The 16,184-nt window shown below is 40.2% G+C and overlaps 1 protein-coding gene across 5 annotated transcripts in view; it reads right to left on the reverse strand.

Moving 5' to 3' along the window:
* Nucleotides 1-16,184, reverse strand: part of PCGF5 (polycomb group ring finger 5) — a 71,023-nt gene that overhangs the window by 37,569 nt on the left and 17,270 nt on the right. For 3 of the 5 annotated variants that reach the window (XM_069864220.1, XM_069864221.1, XM_069864219.1), the window contains exons 5-7: nucleotides 11,935-12,040; nucleotides 11,686-11,752; nucleotides 1,579-1,864 (exon numbers count right to left, since the gene is read on the reverse strand). In XM_069864220.1, coding sequence (XP_069720321.1) covers nucleotides 1,579-1,864; nucleotides 11,686-11,752; nucleotides 11,935-11,963 — 382 coding nt within the window. In that variant the 5' untranslated portion in view covers nucleotides 11,964-12,040. The remainder of the gene's footprint in view (nucleotides 1-1,578; nucleotides 1,865-11,685; nucleotides 11,753-11,934; nucleotides 12,041-16,184) is intronic. The other 2 variants (XM_069864223.1, XM_069864222.1) reach the window with 1 other exon arrangement.

Genomic DNA, 16,184 nt, shown 5'->3' on the forward strand with positions numbered 1-16,184 from the left:
ATGTGGCAGCTTCCCTGTGAGGAGACCTGTGCAACTATGCAGCAGCTCAGTAAAATTCACATGCACTAATCTGGGGACCAGGCAGTAACAAAGCTGTCTCACTGAAGCGTTCAAAATCTACAAGTGAACAAAAGAAACAGATGCTGCTGAGAAAAAACCACTCCTTCTGCCTTTATTGTTTTGTAATGGGAGTGAAAGTAAATAAACAAATAAATTATCCAAACAGAAAGATACCATAATAAAAGCAAATTTTTTGTCTGAGTTAATTTCTGATGCAACTTTTTTCCCCTTGCCCCAACCTTTTAAAAGTTATTATGTTTTTTAAACTTCAATCAAAGCAAACAAATAAATAAATAAACTAATACTGATTTCTTTCCATTTTCTTTAAAGGGAAAGATGATTTAATAATAGCTAATAGACCTCTCTCTCTTTTATTTAAATTCTTATAAGGACCCTTTGCTTAACTTCTGTCCTCCTGAACCTACATTTCTTTACCAAGTAACCCAAACCAGAGGAAGAAAACTGCCACAAAATACATTGTAATCCTCAGCTGCTATTCAGCTGGGAAAGACCAGTTTGACATTACTTTTTCTCAGAAAACTAAAAATAATAATACTATAAAGGTAAACAATATTATCTTTGTACTATGAACAACATATAGGAATAATATTGTTTAATTATGTGTGTGCTTGACATACTAGGGATGTAACACCATAATGTAAAAATTAATAGTGAAAATAACAACTGCAAGAACAACTGTGCAAAAAAATGACAGGAAACGCTTTTATTAAAGGTTTAAAAATGGAAAATCTACTGTACAGTTCCCCTTGGTCTTCTTTTAGAAGAGTTCAAATTTTATTTGGAAAGTTGCCAAATTCTCAACAAAGTTTGAGCAAACTCTCTTCAATCCAGGAATAAACATAAAAAAAAAAATCAAGTTTTTAAGTAACTTAACTTGTGCAAGTGATATAACCGAGCTTGATAGGACCATTCATACATTTAATATAATTCATGCACACTAATGTTTTAGAAGTATTAGGAGCATAAGACAATCTGAATAATTTTTTCCTGAGTCAGTTCCATTCTAAGGGATCTACTCCCTAAATGAACATTTCAGCGGTTTCCAATTATCTCTATGTATTGTGCCAGGGAACACACCACAGAGAGATGTGAGCCAGGACTGCCCAGGGTGGCGTGTCTGCCAACAGGTACAAAGGCTAAGTTTCAAAAGCTTCGTTACGTTATCAAAATATCACATCCAAGCCAATGCTCTTCCTCGAGATCAGCCAGGCCACAGCGATACACGTCCCGTCCTAGAGCTGGCACCGTCACCACTAGCTTAGGGGAAAGACAAGGGGTGTCTTTGCTCTGTGTGGCATCGAGCAGAGCTGATGTGACCTCAAGATGACTCAAACCCCACTGGAAACTCCGCAGCATTTCGTGCAACGCTTCAGAAATAAACAGAAACCCGCACAGAGATCAAATCGCTCCCTTCCAACCCAAACTCTCCAATGATGCAACGCGCAGAGGAAGAATTATTATTAGCAAGGAGGGAGGTTTATGCAAAGTGCTACTTACAGGTGTGGAGGCACTCGGTTACGGTGGTCGGCTTGATGAGATAGCCTTTGCAGATATAACAGGTGATGTGCGGATTGAAATCTTTCACCAAGTGCTTCCTCTGAGCAGCCATTCGTGGGGCGGGACAGGCTGGCGGGGTGCACCACGAGAGGCGGCGATGCCCGGGGCTCACGGCAGTTGCAGCGCCGCTCGGTGCAGCGGGGCTGGCGCGGGCATCCGCTCCCAGTGCCGCGGGGCTCACGGGGAGGCGGCGGCGACCCGCGGCACCCGGCAAGGCATCTCCTACCTGCAACACACACGCGCGCGGAGAGACGCGGGTGAGAGGGGAGGAGCGGCGCCCCCGCGCTCGCCCCGGCGAGGCGAAAGGGAAAGGGAAAGGGAAAGGGAAAGGAAAGAGAGAGGGCAGGCGAGGCGCTCCCCGCCGCGGCCGGGGGGAGGCGGGGCAGGCGCGCAGGCGCCGCTCCGGGGCGGGACCGCGGGGCGCCTCGCCGCCTTCCCCACCGGGAACTCCGGATCGGCTCCCGCAGCCTCCCCGTTCCCTCCCGGCTTTTACAGGAAAGGCGAAAGGTCCCGCAGCAGCTCCACGGAGGGCGATGGAGGGAGAGCCGCGCTCGCCCTCGGCCTTAGAAACACCGAGGGTGCCTCGGGCCCTCCGGTGCGGCCTCCCTGCCCTCCCTGGGCAAGGGCAGCAACAAAACTTAGGGCTTTAATACCCTCAGCCTTCTCCTGCCCCCCATTCCCACTTCTGGAGTATCCACCCTTCAGTAGGTCGCTCTTTACATGAATTTGATTGCCAGGTTCATTACAGACCATTAAAGTTAGTTGTGAGTGCCCGATCAACCCCATGGACCAGTAATTCAACAGAATGTGCATAATTTCTCCTAATAAAATGTTTGTCTTGTATGAGATCATTTCTCCACAACATGAGCAAAAGTTCATAAAGCTAAAATTCTTTCAAAGCACCACATGGGACAGTTTAACAGAAAGCTGTGTTTGGATGATTTTGGCCTTTAATTGTTAATATTTTTTTGCATTATTATACCATAAAGCACATACTACTGAGTCACAAGTTAGAGAACGCTAAACTTGAACAGAGAAAGTAGACAACACCGACTATATACACATATATAAACACACATATCATGGGAATATTTTAATTAGTAGTCACATTCTGTTAGTTTAGTACAAGTTGACATTTTTCAGAATAAGCATTAGTGGCCCTGCTTAAATGTGGACTAGGCATGATACAGCATTATTTAACTTACATATATGCATTTAAACAAGCTGATGTTCTCCTGGCCGTTTCAAAATGACTGTGTATTTGGCTTAAAACTAAACCAATTCTAAGTGAGATTTCAAAGGATAGTTTATCAAGTGTCCCTATAGAAAAGAAAAACCCCAACATTTTCTAAACAAATGTAGCAGTTAGGCTCCTGTTTAAACAATAATGGATACACGATGTTCTCCTCAAGCACATCAGAAACACAGCGTTACATCATTTATTACACTGTGTAGCCCACACAGTAATAACTGCACAGCAGGTGTGATACTGGCAAACACATGCAGCTGGTCTAGATTCCCTCAAGCCCTACCAAAGCCCCTCTTTTAAGGGGCTACCAGGTAAGGGACAGTCTACACAACTTCTTGCCTCATCTCTCCACAGTGTAGAAGCTCGGTCCTGCTGGTACCAAGATGCTAAGTGCCCTTAACTCTCATTGAACACGACGAAAGTTGAGGCATTCAGCACCTTTCAAGACCAGAACATAAAGAACAAATGAGAAGCATCGCAGAAGAAGCTCCCATTTCATTATCACAGGAAAGTAGTATAAGAAAAATCCTTAAATGCTTACTCCTACTTTATACCATGATGAAGCAAATTATGTTAATAAAGGCTTATTAATTAATTATAATTTGAAAACTAGTTAACTCTTAGCATTGCATTCATCAGGTTTATTTTAATATATAGGGCCATATAAGCGATGTGAGTATTTTGATCTCCTTATAGCAGTTAACAGAACATTACAGAAGAACAGTGCTTGAATTGACAAGGTGGTCCTTTTCCTATTATGAGAGAAACAGGATTAACAAAATAAATAAAGCTCGTCACAATATATATATACTGCATATTAGCAACAGCAAATGTAGTACTACAGAGAAGGTGTTTATAGCCCTCAGCTTGGTGGTGAAAATACAGCTGCAGTCATTTTTCCATACTTCTTAAACTTCTGACTTGCCTATTGACTGACTTGTTCTCAGCAGTTCTTGGAATACCCTCTCACACAGTACTCACTTTTTTTAGATCCAAGCTATTGTTTACATATGTGAGTTCATGTATATACACGGAAAAATAAAGACTGCTTTCTAAGCATTATCAAATTACAGTAATAGTTTGCTGAAACCCCTGACCCCTAACCTGAAACTCAGCAATTCTTTACAATTTATAGCAATTAAATGTATCTTTTTAAATGAATGCCAATTACTTCATTAATTTTACTCATTAGTGCAGCTCCAACATTTTTTTTAAAAATACCAGTGTTTGCTGTTAGTTCTCAAGTAAATTCCAGAGACAAAATAAACATTGTTCAATACAACCAAGTTCTTAGTAGCATTTGAAATGAGTGAATAATTCTAATTCTGCAAGTAGATCCATGTGAGTGCAACCTTACATCCCTGTAGAGATGGACTGGACTATGTTTCTAGGCAAGTCTCCAATTACCCTCCAGTTATCCTAAGAGTTACTTGTAGATGGAAGAATTACTGGGACACATCTGGACTAGGAAAAACATTTTAAGGAATCTCTTCATTTCTTACTAAACATTGTTGTGCAATCTGAATGACACTGAGAGAAAGCCACAGCATTCACCTTCACTGAATACTGAGTCTCTAGACATCTAATGGAAATGTCATTTTATGACATTTCAAAATCTTGAAAACTTCGCAGAATTGCTTAGGTTGGAAAAGACCTCCTGAGATCACCTAGTCCAACCCCTCTGGCTCAAGCAGAGCCAGCTAGAGCAGGTTGTCCAGGACTGCGTCCAGCTGGGTTTTGAGTATCTCCACAGGTAGAGACTGCTAGGAATGAAGCTACTCTTAACTCCATCTCTTATTTGTGCGAATGATCAGCAATGAGGTTTTGCATTTCTGATGTAAGGGCTTTTTTCATGCCTGCTGAGTTCTATACAAGATGCTGTATCTTAGCACATGGTAGCATTTCTGTGATACATAGAGCATTTCTTTCTTTATGCTCACTCTTCAGGACATTCTATGATTCTATAATTCTTTGATATTCTAAAATAAAGTAGCAAAGCAGGTTGCAAAATGCTAACATCTGTATTGTTACGCCATTGACAAATAAGTAAAATGGACAAATGCATTCAAGATACATTTCAAGAGTAAGGCAAAATTGTGCCACAAAAGCGTCCTGACTTTTTTTGACTAACATCAAGAAAATTTTGAAAAGAGAAATGGTAAAGTAAGTTCCTACAGGTTTTATAATAACTGGCTGCTAGTAAAGGAGAGGGAATCAAATTAGCAACTCTACCAAGGGAAAGATGAGCAGATCTATACTGTTAAACATCTCCTTGTCACACTGAAATACTGATCAGACATAGTGCACACTGTCTCTTTCCAGTTTCAAAAACACAGAAAATTAAGTAAGGAACATGGCCGTATGGCCAGTGGGAGAAGAACACCACTGCAATCTGCAAGCAAAAAAAAAATCTCAAATGTGAAATAAAATTGACTAAAAATTGTCATTAGCATGAAGGAGGCAATTTAACTACAGCCACTCGTATGCCAAGGTTGAAGTGATAAAATACCTGGGTTTGAACACATTATTAGCTGACCATTAAACATACTGAGGGCAGGTCTTTTGACCAGCTTGACATAACTCTCTGCGAATAACAGGTTAAAGAACTGTGGTTATCATCTTCAGGGGTATTGTAAACCTAGGAATACCCATCTATCACAGCAGAATTCAAACTATGCATCTGAAATGAGCTGTAGATTTAAGTGTGATGGGCATATTTATGAAAAGTATTTTCCTTGTGTTGCTTTGATTATTTTGTCACTGTTTTCTATTTTTCTTTTGAAGAATAGTTTTAATTGGCGTGTTTGTACACATCAGACAAAAACATATCCAGAAACTTTCCAGAGAAAGTTGGACAAACTTTTAAGATACTAGTGACGAAATCCTCTATGCAGTTACTCCAGTGTCCCAGCTGCTCAAACTGTGATTAGCTGTTGCTTTCTGGTTTATTTTTCTTTAAATACAGTAAAGGTGCAGTATAAGCTGCCATGTAGCCATGCTGATTCTTTACACACTTGACAGTGACCTTGACATTATTTTGGCCTCAAAAGCAGTTCTTCATCATGGGTTAGAGCTTTGCATTGTGACACAATATTTTCTATTCTCTTCACGTGTAACTGATTTTTGGCGACAAGGTGGAGAGAGACGGGAGTTTGAACCTTCAGAGATTACTCACAGCGAGTGATGCAATAGAATGAAGGATACAAGGTGTGCAGTCAAGAGGCTTCCATGTATCCATGTGCCTCTGTGCCCAGTTTCAAAGCAATGATCTGCAGTTGGGTCAGGAACTGTACATGACTAAATTACCAGTGGTATGCTCTACCCCTCTTAGTTTTGTCTTATAGCACACTGTAGTTTCTATGCATTTTGGTCTCCTATGGCACATCGCCTTTAGTCTTTTACAGGGTACTGAAAAAACATTTTGTGGTTTGTGGTATGTTTTGTAGGCATAATTACATAGTTGCCTGAGATTCGGGGAAACAATGGAGAATGACCAAAGTAGTCTTTTATGGTCCTATGTTTTACATAAATTTATAGCAATTCTTTATACTTAATGGAAGTAACAGTCACACATTTTGGTAACAGCTTAAAGACGACACATAATTTGAAACAACCCACCTTGGTTCCAAATCAGCTGCTCTCCATGCACCACAAAGATCTTGCATTCCCAGAATTAGTTTTTTTTGCCTCTGGCCATTTATTTTACTTCCACTGCATAGTTTATTAGACTTTCTCCGAACTCACGGAAATCACACCTATGTTGCCATGTCTGTTACTGTATAATCTCTAACAATACTTAACTACTTTACCTGTATTGCTATCTGATTATACGCTTCCGCCAGTTCAGTTTCCTTTTACTCTTCTTTCTACAACAGTATCACTTGCTTATTCTGTGGCTTTTCCAGAGAAAATGTACTTGGTATTTAAAGCTATTTCAAGTCTCCCTGCTACTGCACAATTTGGGCACTGAGGGGGTGGGGGAGTAGGGGAGAAATCAATCAGTGACAATCAGAGTCACGTTATCAGAAAAACTCCAGTGGTGTAACATGCACAGGTCACCCTGAATACCGAACCATAGAATCATAGAATCACAGAATCATAGAATAACCAGGTTGGAAGAGACCCACCGGATCATAGAGTCCAACCATTCCTATCAAACACTAAACCATGCCCCTTAGCACCTCGTCCACCCGTGCCTTAAACACCTCCAGGGAAGGTGAATCAACCACCTCCCTGGGCAGCCTCTGCCAGTGCCCAATGACCTTTTCTGTGAAAAATTTTTTCCTAAGGTCCAGCCTAAACCTCCCCTGGCGGAGCTTGAGGCCATTTCCTCTTGTCTTGTCCCCTGTCACCTGGGAGAAGAGGCCATCACCCTCCTCTCTACAACCTCCTTTCAGGTAGTTGTAGAGAGCAATGAAGTCTCCCCTCAGCCTCCTCTTCTCTAGGCTAAACAACCCCAGCTCTCTCAGCCGCTCCTCATAAGGCCTGTTCTCCAGCCCCCTCACCAGCTTTGTTGCTCTTCTCTGGACTCGTTCCAGAGCCTCAACATCCTTCTTGTGGTGAGGGGCCCAGAACTGAACACAGGATTCGAGGAGCGGTCTCACCAGTGCCGAGTACAGAGGGAGAATAACCTCCCTGGACCTGCTGGTCACACCATTTCTGATACAAGCCAAGATGCCATTGGCCTTCTTGGCCACCTGGGCACACTGCTGGCTCATCTTCAGTTGGCTCTCAACCAACACCCCCAGGTCCCTCTCCTCCAGGCAGCTTTCTAGACAGACTTCTCCTAGTCTGCAGCACTGCACAGGGTTGTTGTGCCCCAAGTGCAGGACCCGGCACTTGGCCTTGTTAAACCTCATGCCAGTGGACTCAGCCCAGCGGTCCAGCCTGTTCAGATCCCTTTGCAGAGCCTCCCGACCCTCCAACAGATCAACACTTCCACCCAGCTTAGTGTTGTCCTCAAACTTGCTAAGGGGGCTCTCAATGCCTTCATCCAGGTCATTGATAAAGACATTGAACAGGGCTGGACCCAGCACTGAGCCCTGGGGAACCCCACTTGTCACTGGCCTCCAGCTGGATTTCACACCATTTACCACCACTCTCTGGGCCCGGCCATTCAACCAGTTTTCCAGCCAGGAGAGTGTGCGCCTGTCCAGGCCAGAGGCTGACAGTTTCTCAAGCAGAATGCTGTGAGAAACTGTGTCAAAGGCTTTACTGAAGTCCAGGAAGACCACATCCACAGCCTTTCCCTCATCCAGCAGTCGAGTCGCTTTGTCATAGAAGGCGATCAGGTTAGTTTGGCAAGACTAACCTGATCGCCTTCTATGACTATGTCTCCTCCATAGATTTCCAGGATCAGTTGGTCATGGGGCAAAACTTCGGCAAAGTCCCTGTATGAAGCCTTCTAGAGAAAAAGTACCTCCATACCAGCATAATCATAGGTTTCAAGTTTTCTAATCTGGTCTCAATGGTTTTCCACAAGACATCCTAACAGCTATTTGCTATTATTCAATCGCCCTTTAAAAAAAAATTAAAAAATCCTTGTTTCTGTCAGCATTATATTGCTTCTTCCATTCTATACTGCGTTTTATTTTTTTTTTTTTCCCCTGAAAACATCAAAGCCACTTATATCAATCAGATACAGCTATGCCAAACAATAATGTGAAGTGTTTGAATAGTTTTATAGGAGTGTCATCTTTCAGTCTCTGGGAAACAGAAAACAAACTATAATAACCCTCCAATGACTACCACTAAAATTGTTACTAACAGATTTTGTTTCTTACATTTGAAAACTGGCAGGAATGCAAATCAAATCATACCACACATGTCAAACAGCTTCACAATTATGCAATCAACTTGCACTGCAAATTAAAAACAAGACTTGCTACTCGATCTTAAATCAAAACAAATTTAAAACCCTAATAATCTCAGCAAAGGCACTCCTCAAGAAATCTTCTCATGACCATTATCATGGCAGAACCAACAAACAAAGAGGCTTGAAAGGAAATAGAAATGTAGCAACCGGATTGCCTCATCTTTTACATGACAAATTAATGACATTCACAATGTCTTAGGGAGTTAACTACCCTATTTCAATCGATTTTCAACAGGAGGTCTGTTTCCAGCTCTCACAAGAATAAAACCTTTAACTTAGTAACACAATGCTAGATGGAGTCCATTTCATCTGGACTGCATGGGAAGACTCTCATTCATGGGAACTGTCACTTTGTCTGCCAATTACAACAGTAGCTTCATTGGAGGAAACCTAGCATAGACACTCCTGAATTTCATTTTTAACTTGTAAAATAAGCTTTTTCTGGATGAACTTGGAGAAAACAGAGGCCAGACCAAGATATATCAGCCTTAGCTTCACATCCTCATATGATCTTTTTTTGACAGCAACATAGCATATACATAAAGTCAAACTCTGTGCAGCAGCATGTTCCATATGATCCTGCCCATCCAATCATATGACAATAGTCACAGCTGAATTTGGCCTACTGGGTTAGGTGGATGACATTATCACCAACCTTCCCTAAGATTAAGCAAAAATAGAAGCTCTTTACCTATTTCGGACATTTGTAACAGTTCACATTAAGAAATGAGAGTCACTCCAGATAACTTTACTGAAAATATTATCTTGAAATATTAATAATTTTTACCCTATATACTAATGGAAAAAGATTAAGCAAACCCCGTATGTTTCATTGATTCTTCACTTGAGTAATACACCAGTTTTGGGGAAAGATAAGCTCAGGATTCTAGCCAGAAACTATTCTCAAGTGAACAATTGCTCCTCAGTCCATAAATTGGCATCATGTGCTATTTCTGCAGTCACATTAGCTTAGGAAGGTGACAGTGCTGGTTTCCCAACTTTAGTCCCATGACTGCAGTAGATCATAAAAGTTTGTGTAAGTGGTGCCTGTGTCTGACATTATCATCACTGAGTTTTCTAAAGAAAAAAGTGTATAAACTAATTCTCAAGCTTGTTGAGTCTCACCAACCAGACAGGATCATGAACTACTTTTCTGAAAATCCTGTAGGAAGAAAATTATGGTAAGAAATGCAGGCAATACTTCAAGAGATTACATGCTTTTGAGTCTAAGAAATCACAGGCAAAGCCCTTCTATAGATGCAGTTGTTTGAATAAAACAAAATAATGTCTGTTTTGGTCCTTAAATAACTAACAGCATTTACTGAAAAGGTCTGACAAATGCTCAAATTGGATCATTCTATGAAGATTCTTGCTTTATATTTAGAAAATAAAAAATCTTTATTTCCTCTTCAAAAAAAGCTGTTATGTAGCAAGAACCACATTCTTACTAAATTCATTACATTCTCCTGCACGAATATCCATACTTAATTGTCAAGTGAAGTGTGTTTATACTTAATATCTAGGCCCTGATTCTATAAATACTATCATTCATCCTCACTATGCATGTCTTTAATATATGCCAGTCTAGAGCCCAACTCATTGAAATGGGTGACTATTCACTTGCATCAAGCTTAGTACCAAAGTCCATGTTGCAGTGTACATATGTATGGAAGTTACCTCCTTATATTTTAGAAAGGTGTATAAAAGCAGAGAGCATGCATCATTCTTAACTGTTGTTTCATGCTTCACTGCTATTTCTATTCTGTATCACAGAAGTTCCAACTCCTATAGCTGCCATCAAACACTAAAAGATTCTAAGAGATGAGCTCTATCTCAGACGTAATACCTCAGCTTGCAGTTGCCAGCTGCAAGCGGTATTTTCTACAGTATCAGCAAGTTTTTGAAAAAAAAACCAAACCAAAACAACAAAAATCCAAACCCCAAACCTTTTCACTTCCAAAATTTTTCACAACTAGTAATGAACAGAGCTGCCTGTTAAATACATTTCAAGAAAGTTTTTCTAAAGTAGATGATAAACTATGCAAGACATTGCATAAAATATTTGACATTTCTACATTACTACAGCCTGTACACACTTTGCAGAGGTTTCTTAGATGTGACTATTTTCTTCTGTGCTGTGAGAAGTTTATTTTCTAGAGGTTTAAAGCTAGAAGGTTTCATTTAGCAATTTACATGGCAAATTTCACTCCATTCCCTAATCTAAAATCCTTGGTAGGCTTTTAAGAATAAAGGGCATAATATTCTTAAAATTATTTCCCTTTATCACAAATCCATAGATGAGAATGTAAATTTTTGACAAGGTATTTGGCTTATGGGAACTTGTTGATACACATAACACATAGCCTGCTCCTATCATCATCATCATGCTGTCTATTTAATAATTCACATTTAAATACAAGACCTTAGTTGCCACAGCTCAGTAGGAATAAAATTAAGGAGATTTACATTTTCCTGCTGAGAAATCTGCAATGCTGTCTAATGTTTTATCCTTGTGTCTTTTAAGCTTGTCAGAAATACTGGTGCCACCTTAACCCTCCATCACTCAGGAACTAAAATATGTATTTTGGGGCTGTGCTTTCCCCTAAGCATGGACTTACCAAAATCATGACAAAAAACATTGTTACAAAATACATCAAAAAGTTACTTTCAAACACAGACTGCCCATTTACACTTTTATCCAATATATATTTTTTAAATCTATTGTACCCATTTCTTAATTGTATCTGTTTGTTTCTGCATTTGTGTAAGTGAAGCAACTCCCACCTCCTGCCCCCTTTGTTTTTAATAAAGATCAGCGAATGGCATAAAAACGCAAGAACAGCTGAAACACCCCAAGGTGAGGTATTGAAATTGCTTTTTGATAATCCTATTTTATGTTACTATTTCTCATTCAATAACTCACTTTTTTTAAGGGAAGAAAAGGCAGCGGCTTCACAGTTTGTCTGGAGTCTAGGTGCATCTGTCCAAATCTTTAGAAACACAAATTTTCCTTAGTAAAAAGGTCAACATTATTAACTTTAGAACAAACATTCTCATGCTGAACATAACACCTCAATGATGCTATTGTCCAAACCACTGGCACTCATAGAAACAGAAGCCAATTTAAATGGTACTTTGGTGCCCAAAGAATAATAAACTTGTAACTACTTACAAGAACACTGTAAGTGATTTATTTAGCATAGACAACAGATGATGAACATCCCCACTTCTTTGATAAGTGTCTCTTCTTCAAAGCCACCGAATACAGTTATGCTAACCTGAAAAGATGCAAATATTGACAAGAAAGAGTGAAAGGTAACTGCTATTCTATCACATAATTTTCTCCTTCTGTTCATAATTTTATATAGATACAAAGTGCTTTAAGAGTCATTAAGATGATTAAGGGATCGGAGCATCAGTTATATGAGAAGAGGCTGAAAGAACTGAGGTTGTTTAGCCTTGCTCAGGAAGGTTCTTATCAATGTGTATAAACAACTGACAGGGGAACTAAGACAGCAATAGAATTCTTAATATTGCCCTATGACAGAACAAGAGGAAGTGGGCACAAATTGAAACACGGGAAAACCCATTTAAATGTATCGAGGGAAAAAAAGTCCACTGACAGGGTGCACAAATGCTGGAATTGTTTACTTGGTGAGGCTGTGGAGTATCCATCCATGGCAATTTGTCTAGTTGATCCTGCTCTGAATAGAGGGAATGGACTACACAAACAGACAATGAGATGGACTGCCAGTCTCAAAAGGTTATGATCAGCAACATGAAGTGCAGCTGGAGGTCAGGCATTATTAGACTACTCCAAGGGTTGATAGTGGTACTGCTTAACTTTAATGGCCTGGTGATGGGACAGAGCGCACAATCAGCAACTTTTCAGATGATACAAAACTGAGAGGAATAGTAAATACACCCAACAGTTATGCACCACTCACAGGGCCCACAAAAATCTTGAGAAACGGGCCTACAGGAGTCTTAGGAGTTTCAACAAAGGGAAATGCAAAGTCTTGTACTTGCAGGGAATAGCCTCTGCACCAGTACATGGTAGGGACTGATGGGCTTGAAAGCAGGTTCGTAGGAGAGGACCCTGGTGTCCTGGTGGACATGAAATTAAACATGAGCCATCACTGCATCGTTGCAGTAAAGGATGGTAACAACCACCAGGGCTGCATTATAAAGGGTGCTACCACAGGTCAAGAGAGGTACTGAGGTACATCTGGAATGTCATGTCCAACTGTGGATTACCCAGTAAAAGAGACATGAATGCATTGAAGCAAGGCTAGTGAAGGGCCACAGAGATGACTTGGGGACTGGCACATCTATCCTAGGAGGACAGACTGAGAGAGCTGGGAGTGTTTGGCCTGCAGGAAAGAAGGCTTAAGGGAGATCTTATAATTATCTATAAATTCTTGATGGAGGGTGGAAGGAGGAGTAAAGAACACTGAATAAGAGTCTTCTCAGTGGTGCCCAGTAAAAGGACAAGAGGTGCTGAATATACATTGAAACAAAGAAAATTCCATTTAAATATCAGAAAATAAAAAAAGGTTGTGAAGTGGGTTGAACTCAGCAACTGGCTGCCCAGAGAGTTGTTCAATATCCATCCTTGGAGATTTTCAAAACCCAAACAGATAAGGTCCTGAGCAACCTGTTCTAGTCGACCCTGCTTTAAGCAGTAGTGGTGGGCAAGATGATCTCCAGAGATCCTTTTCAACCTCAATGATTCTGGGATTCTGTGAAATATTAATATTAACCAGAATTACTCAACAGGTTTGGAATATGCTCACTACTTGCAGTTCTAGGCTACCTATGAACATTAAGTGCTAGTAATTCCAGTTGAACTGTACCTGGGATGTATGTCATGGTGAATGCTAAAGTCTTGTCTCACAGCCGTGACATTGGTCCCTGGCGAGTGTGCAGCGTGGATGCTAGGGATATACTCAAGCATGGACCGGCTCTGTCACCTCCTTGCCCTGTGCAATCCACTGTGGCGAGCACCATAATGTAAACTAAACAAAAGCCACTGTTTTCCCCTAAATATCATTCATCATATGAATGGTTGGACTCGATGATCCAGTGGGTCTCTTCCAACCTGGTTATTCTATGATTCTATGATCATTACAGATCAGTATCATTACATCAAGCAGCAGCTTTGAGTCCATTCCCACTTTGCTTGATCAGGTGCACTACTTGGCTTTTGAAAATCTATAGCCCAGTTGTCAGAGAAAATATATTTTCAGAAGTAGGTAATTCATGCAGGAAATGGGCTCTCTGTCAGAGGTGGTTCAGGATGAGAATGGGGGTAACTACATTTGGGTTCCGGGCTATGTATTACCACTACCCAGCCCTAGGGAAATCTGTGCAAGACTGTATTCACTCAAGATTTAATTATGATTATTTCTTGCTTTTCTTAAAAAAACAAGGAAATCTTACTTCTTGGGAATTCTGGGGCAAGTATCAACTAATGTTCCCTAATGGTCACTAGCAAAACAGCTCTGTTGAGCAAAACAGCCACAGAGGCATGCCTTCTGGTTTTCTGTGGGGAAAGGAAGAATCTGTGTCTTACAGGGCAGGAAGGGCCAAGGAAGACACAAGGACAGAAAACGCTTGCTTCTACAGAAGAATACATCAGAAAACATTCTACAGGTGGACTGAAGAATTTAGAAAAAGAGTAAACCAAAATCAGTTCAAAATAAAACATCTTTTTTCAAAAGCAAAAAAAGCAGATCTACTTTTTAATCTAGCTACCTCCAGTTAATTATGGAAGTGAATATACAGGGCGTACATTAACATTACCTAGCCACACAAGGGTCTGGGGCAAGCTGGGTCCAATTTACTAAAAATCCGACACTATTTTAATTGCTATTTAACAAAGCTGGCTAGATTACACTTAGTGTGACTACATCCACGCAGCTAGTACACCTTCAGCTACAGTGGAAACACACGCTTTGAGAGTCTGCCTGGTCTAAAGCCTCTCCAATTTAAATTGTGTGAAAAAAAAAAAAAAAGCATTACTGCACCTGTTCTATACAAAGAGCAAAATATTTGTAACTGGTTTCCTTATAAATTTCTGATGTCAGCCACACAGAGAGGCATGACTGCTTGGGAATCAGACTTCTAACTCTCAAATTCCAATACAACATGTCAATTGCAACATTGTTCTTCATCTGACCGTTCATCTGACATGCATTTAAACCAGACACCTAATCTCTGAGGTGAGAGATTTTATTTTGAAAAAAATAGTCATATTGAACACTTACTGCTCTTCATACTAGCTCCTGAAAATAATTCAGATATCTGCAGTTAGCTTTAGAACAGGATGGATAAAGGAATTAAAAGGTATGTCTTGAATTTTCAGCATATGGAGGCAAGCATAACATCTTGCAAGCTAACATATTTGAAGATTAAAAGCTGGATTCTTCAGAATTCCATACCTTACATAGTATGTGCCTGAGTGTAACTTTATAATTTTATGGACTTACAAAATATGAGTGAAATTGACATTATGTTTTAATTTTACCTTTGCATGCAGTTTTAAGCAAGTGTTAATGACTCCTTAAGATGACAAAGAATCAAACCCATCAACTCATCCTTCTTTTCATATTAACAAACATCTTACGAATGTGAATATCACTGTTTACACGGCCTAATCCCACACAATACCTATATGACTTCCTGAAACATTTATTTTTATGTCTCTATAGGGTAATTAAGTGTACTTTCACTTCCACTGTGATGAAGAGGTTGTTGGTTAATACACATCTAGTACTGATAGAGTGCTTTACAGTTACACATTCATTATTAAAAAGGAAATAAAAATGCACAGTTATGCTCATTTCCAAAGCAGCAGTTAATATTAACAATCGCTGAAACAGAAATACTGCCTCACTTTATATTTGTAATTAACTGAAAGTATTTTTAGTTGCAAATAAAAGACTGCTATTACAGTTTCAAGCACATACACATATTATACTCTGTAGTGAGGTTTAAAGAGAACATATCCATCATTGCACCCTTTGCAGCATGGCTAGAACTGTACTTGCAAACTACTCCTATTCCACCCATGTGTAAGTATCACAACCTCTTAATAATTAAGAGGGAAGATGTCAAATAAAGAATACCACCAGTGTCCACAGTGCCTTAATAAATCTGAGAGAACAAAGTGTCACTCCTCCTAACCCCTCACGTACCATTTCTACACGAGAAAATTCCAGCACTTAATTACCTAATAAAAAATGTTCTGGAAGCATGTGGACGCTACCAAGAACTGAAGTGGTTCTCTGGTTTACTACCGTACTGCACCTCTTAGTCTTGAAGGCACAAAGATTGCACTATAATCCCATGCGTGCCTCATTATCTTTGGTTAGGTTGTGATGACCACCACACAGGCAGAAACTGCTCATATAAAGCTGA

The sequence above is a fragment of the Phaenicophaeus curvirostris genome, chromosome 9 (assembly GCF_032191515.1).
Source record: "Phaenicophaeus curvirostris isolate KB17595 chromosome 9, BPBGC_Pcur_1.0, whole genome shotgun sequence".
Taxonomy (NCBI): domain Eukaryota; kingdom Metazoa; phylum Chordata; class Aves; order Cuculiformes; family Cuculidae; genus Phaenicophaeus; species Phaenicophaeus curvirostris.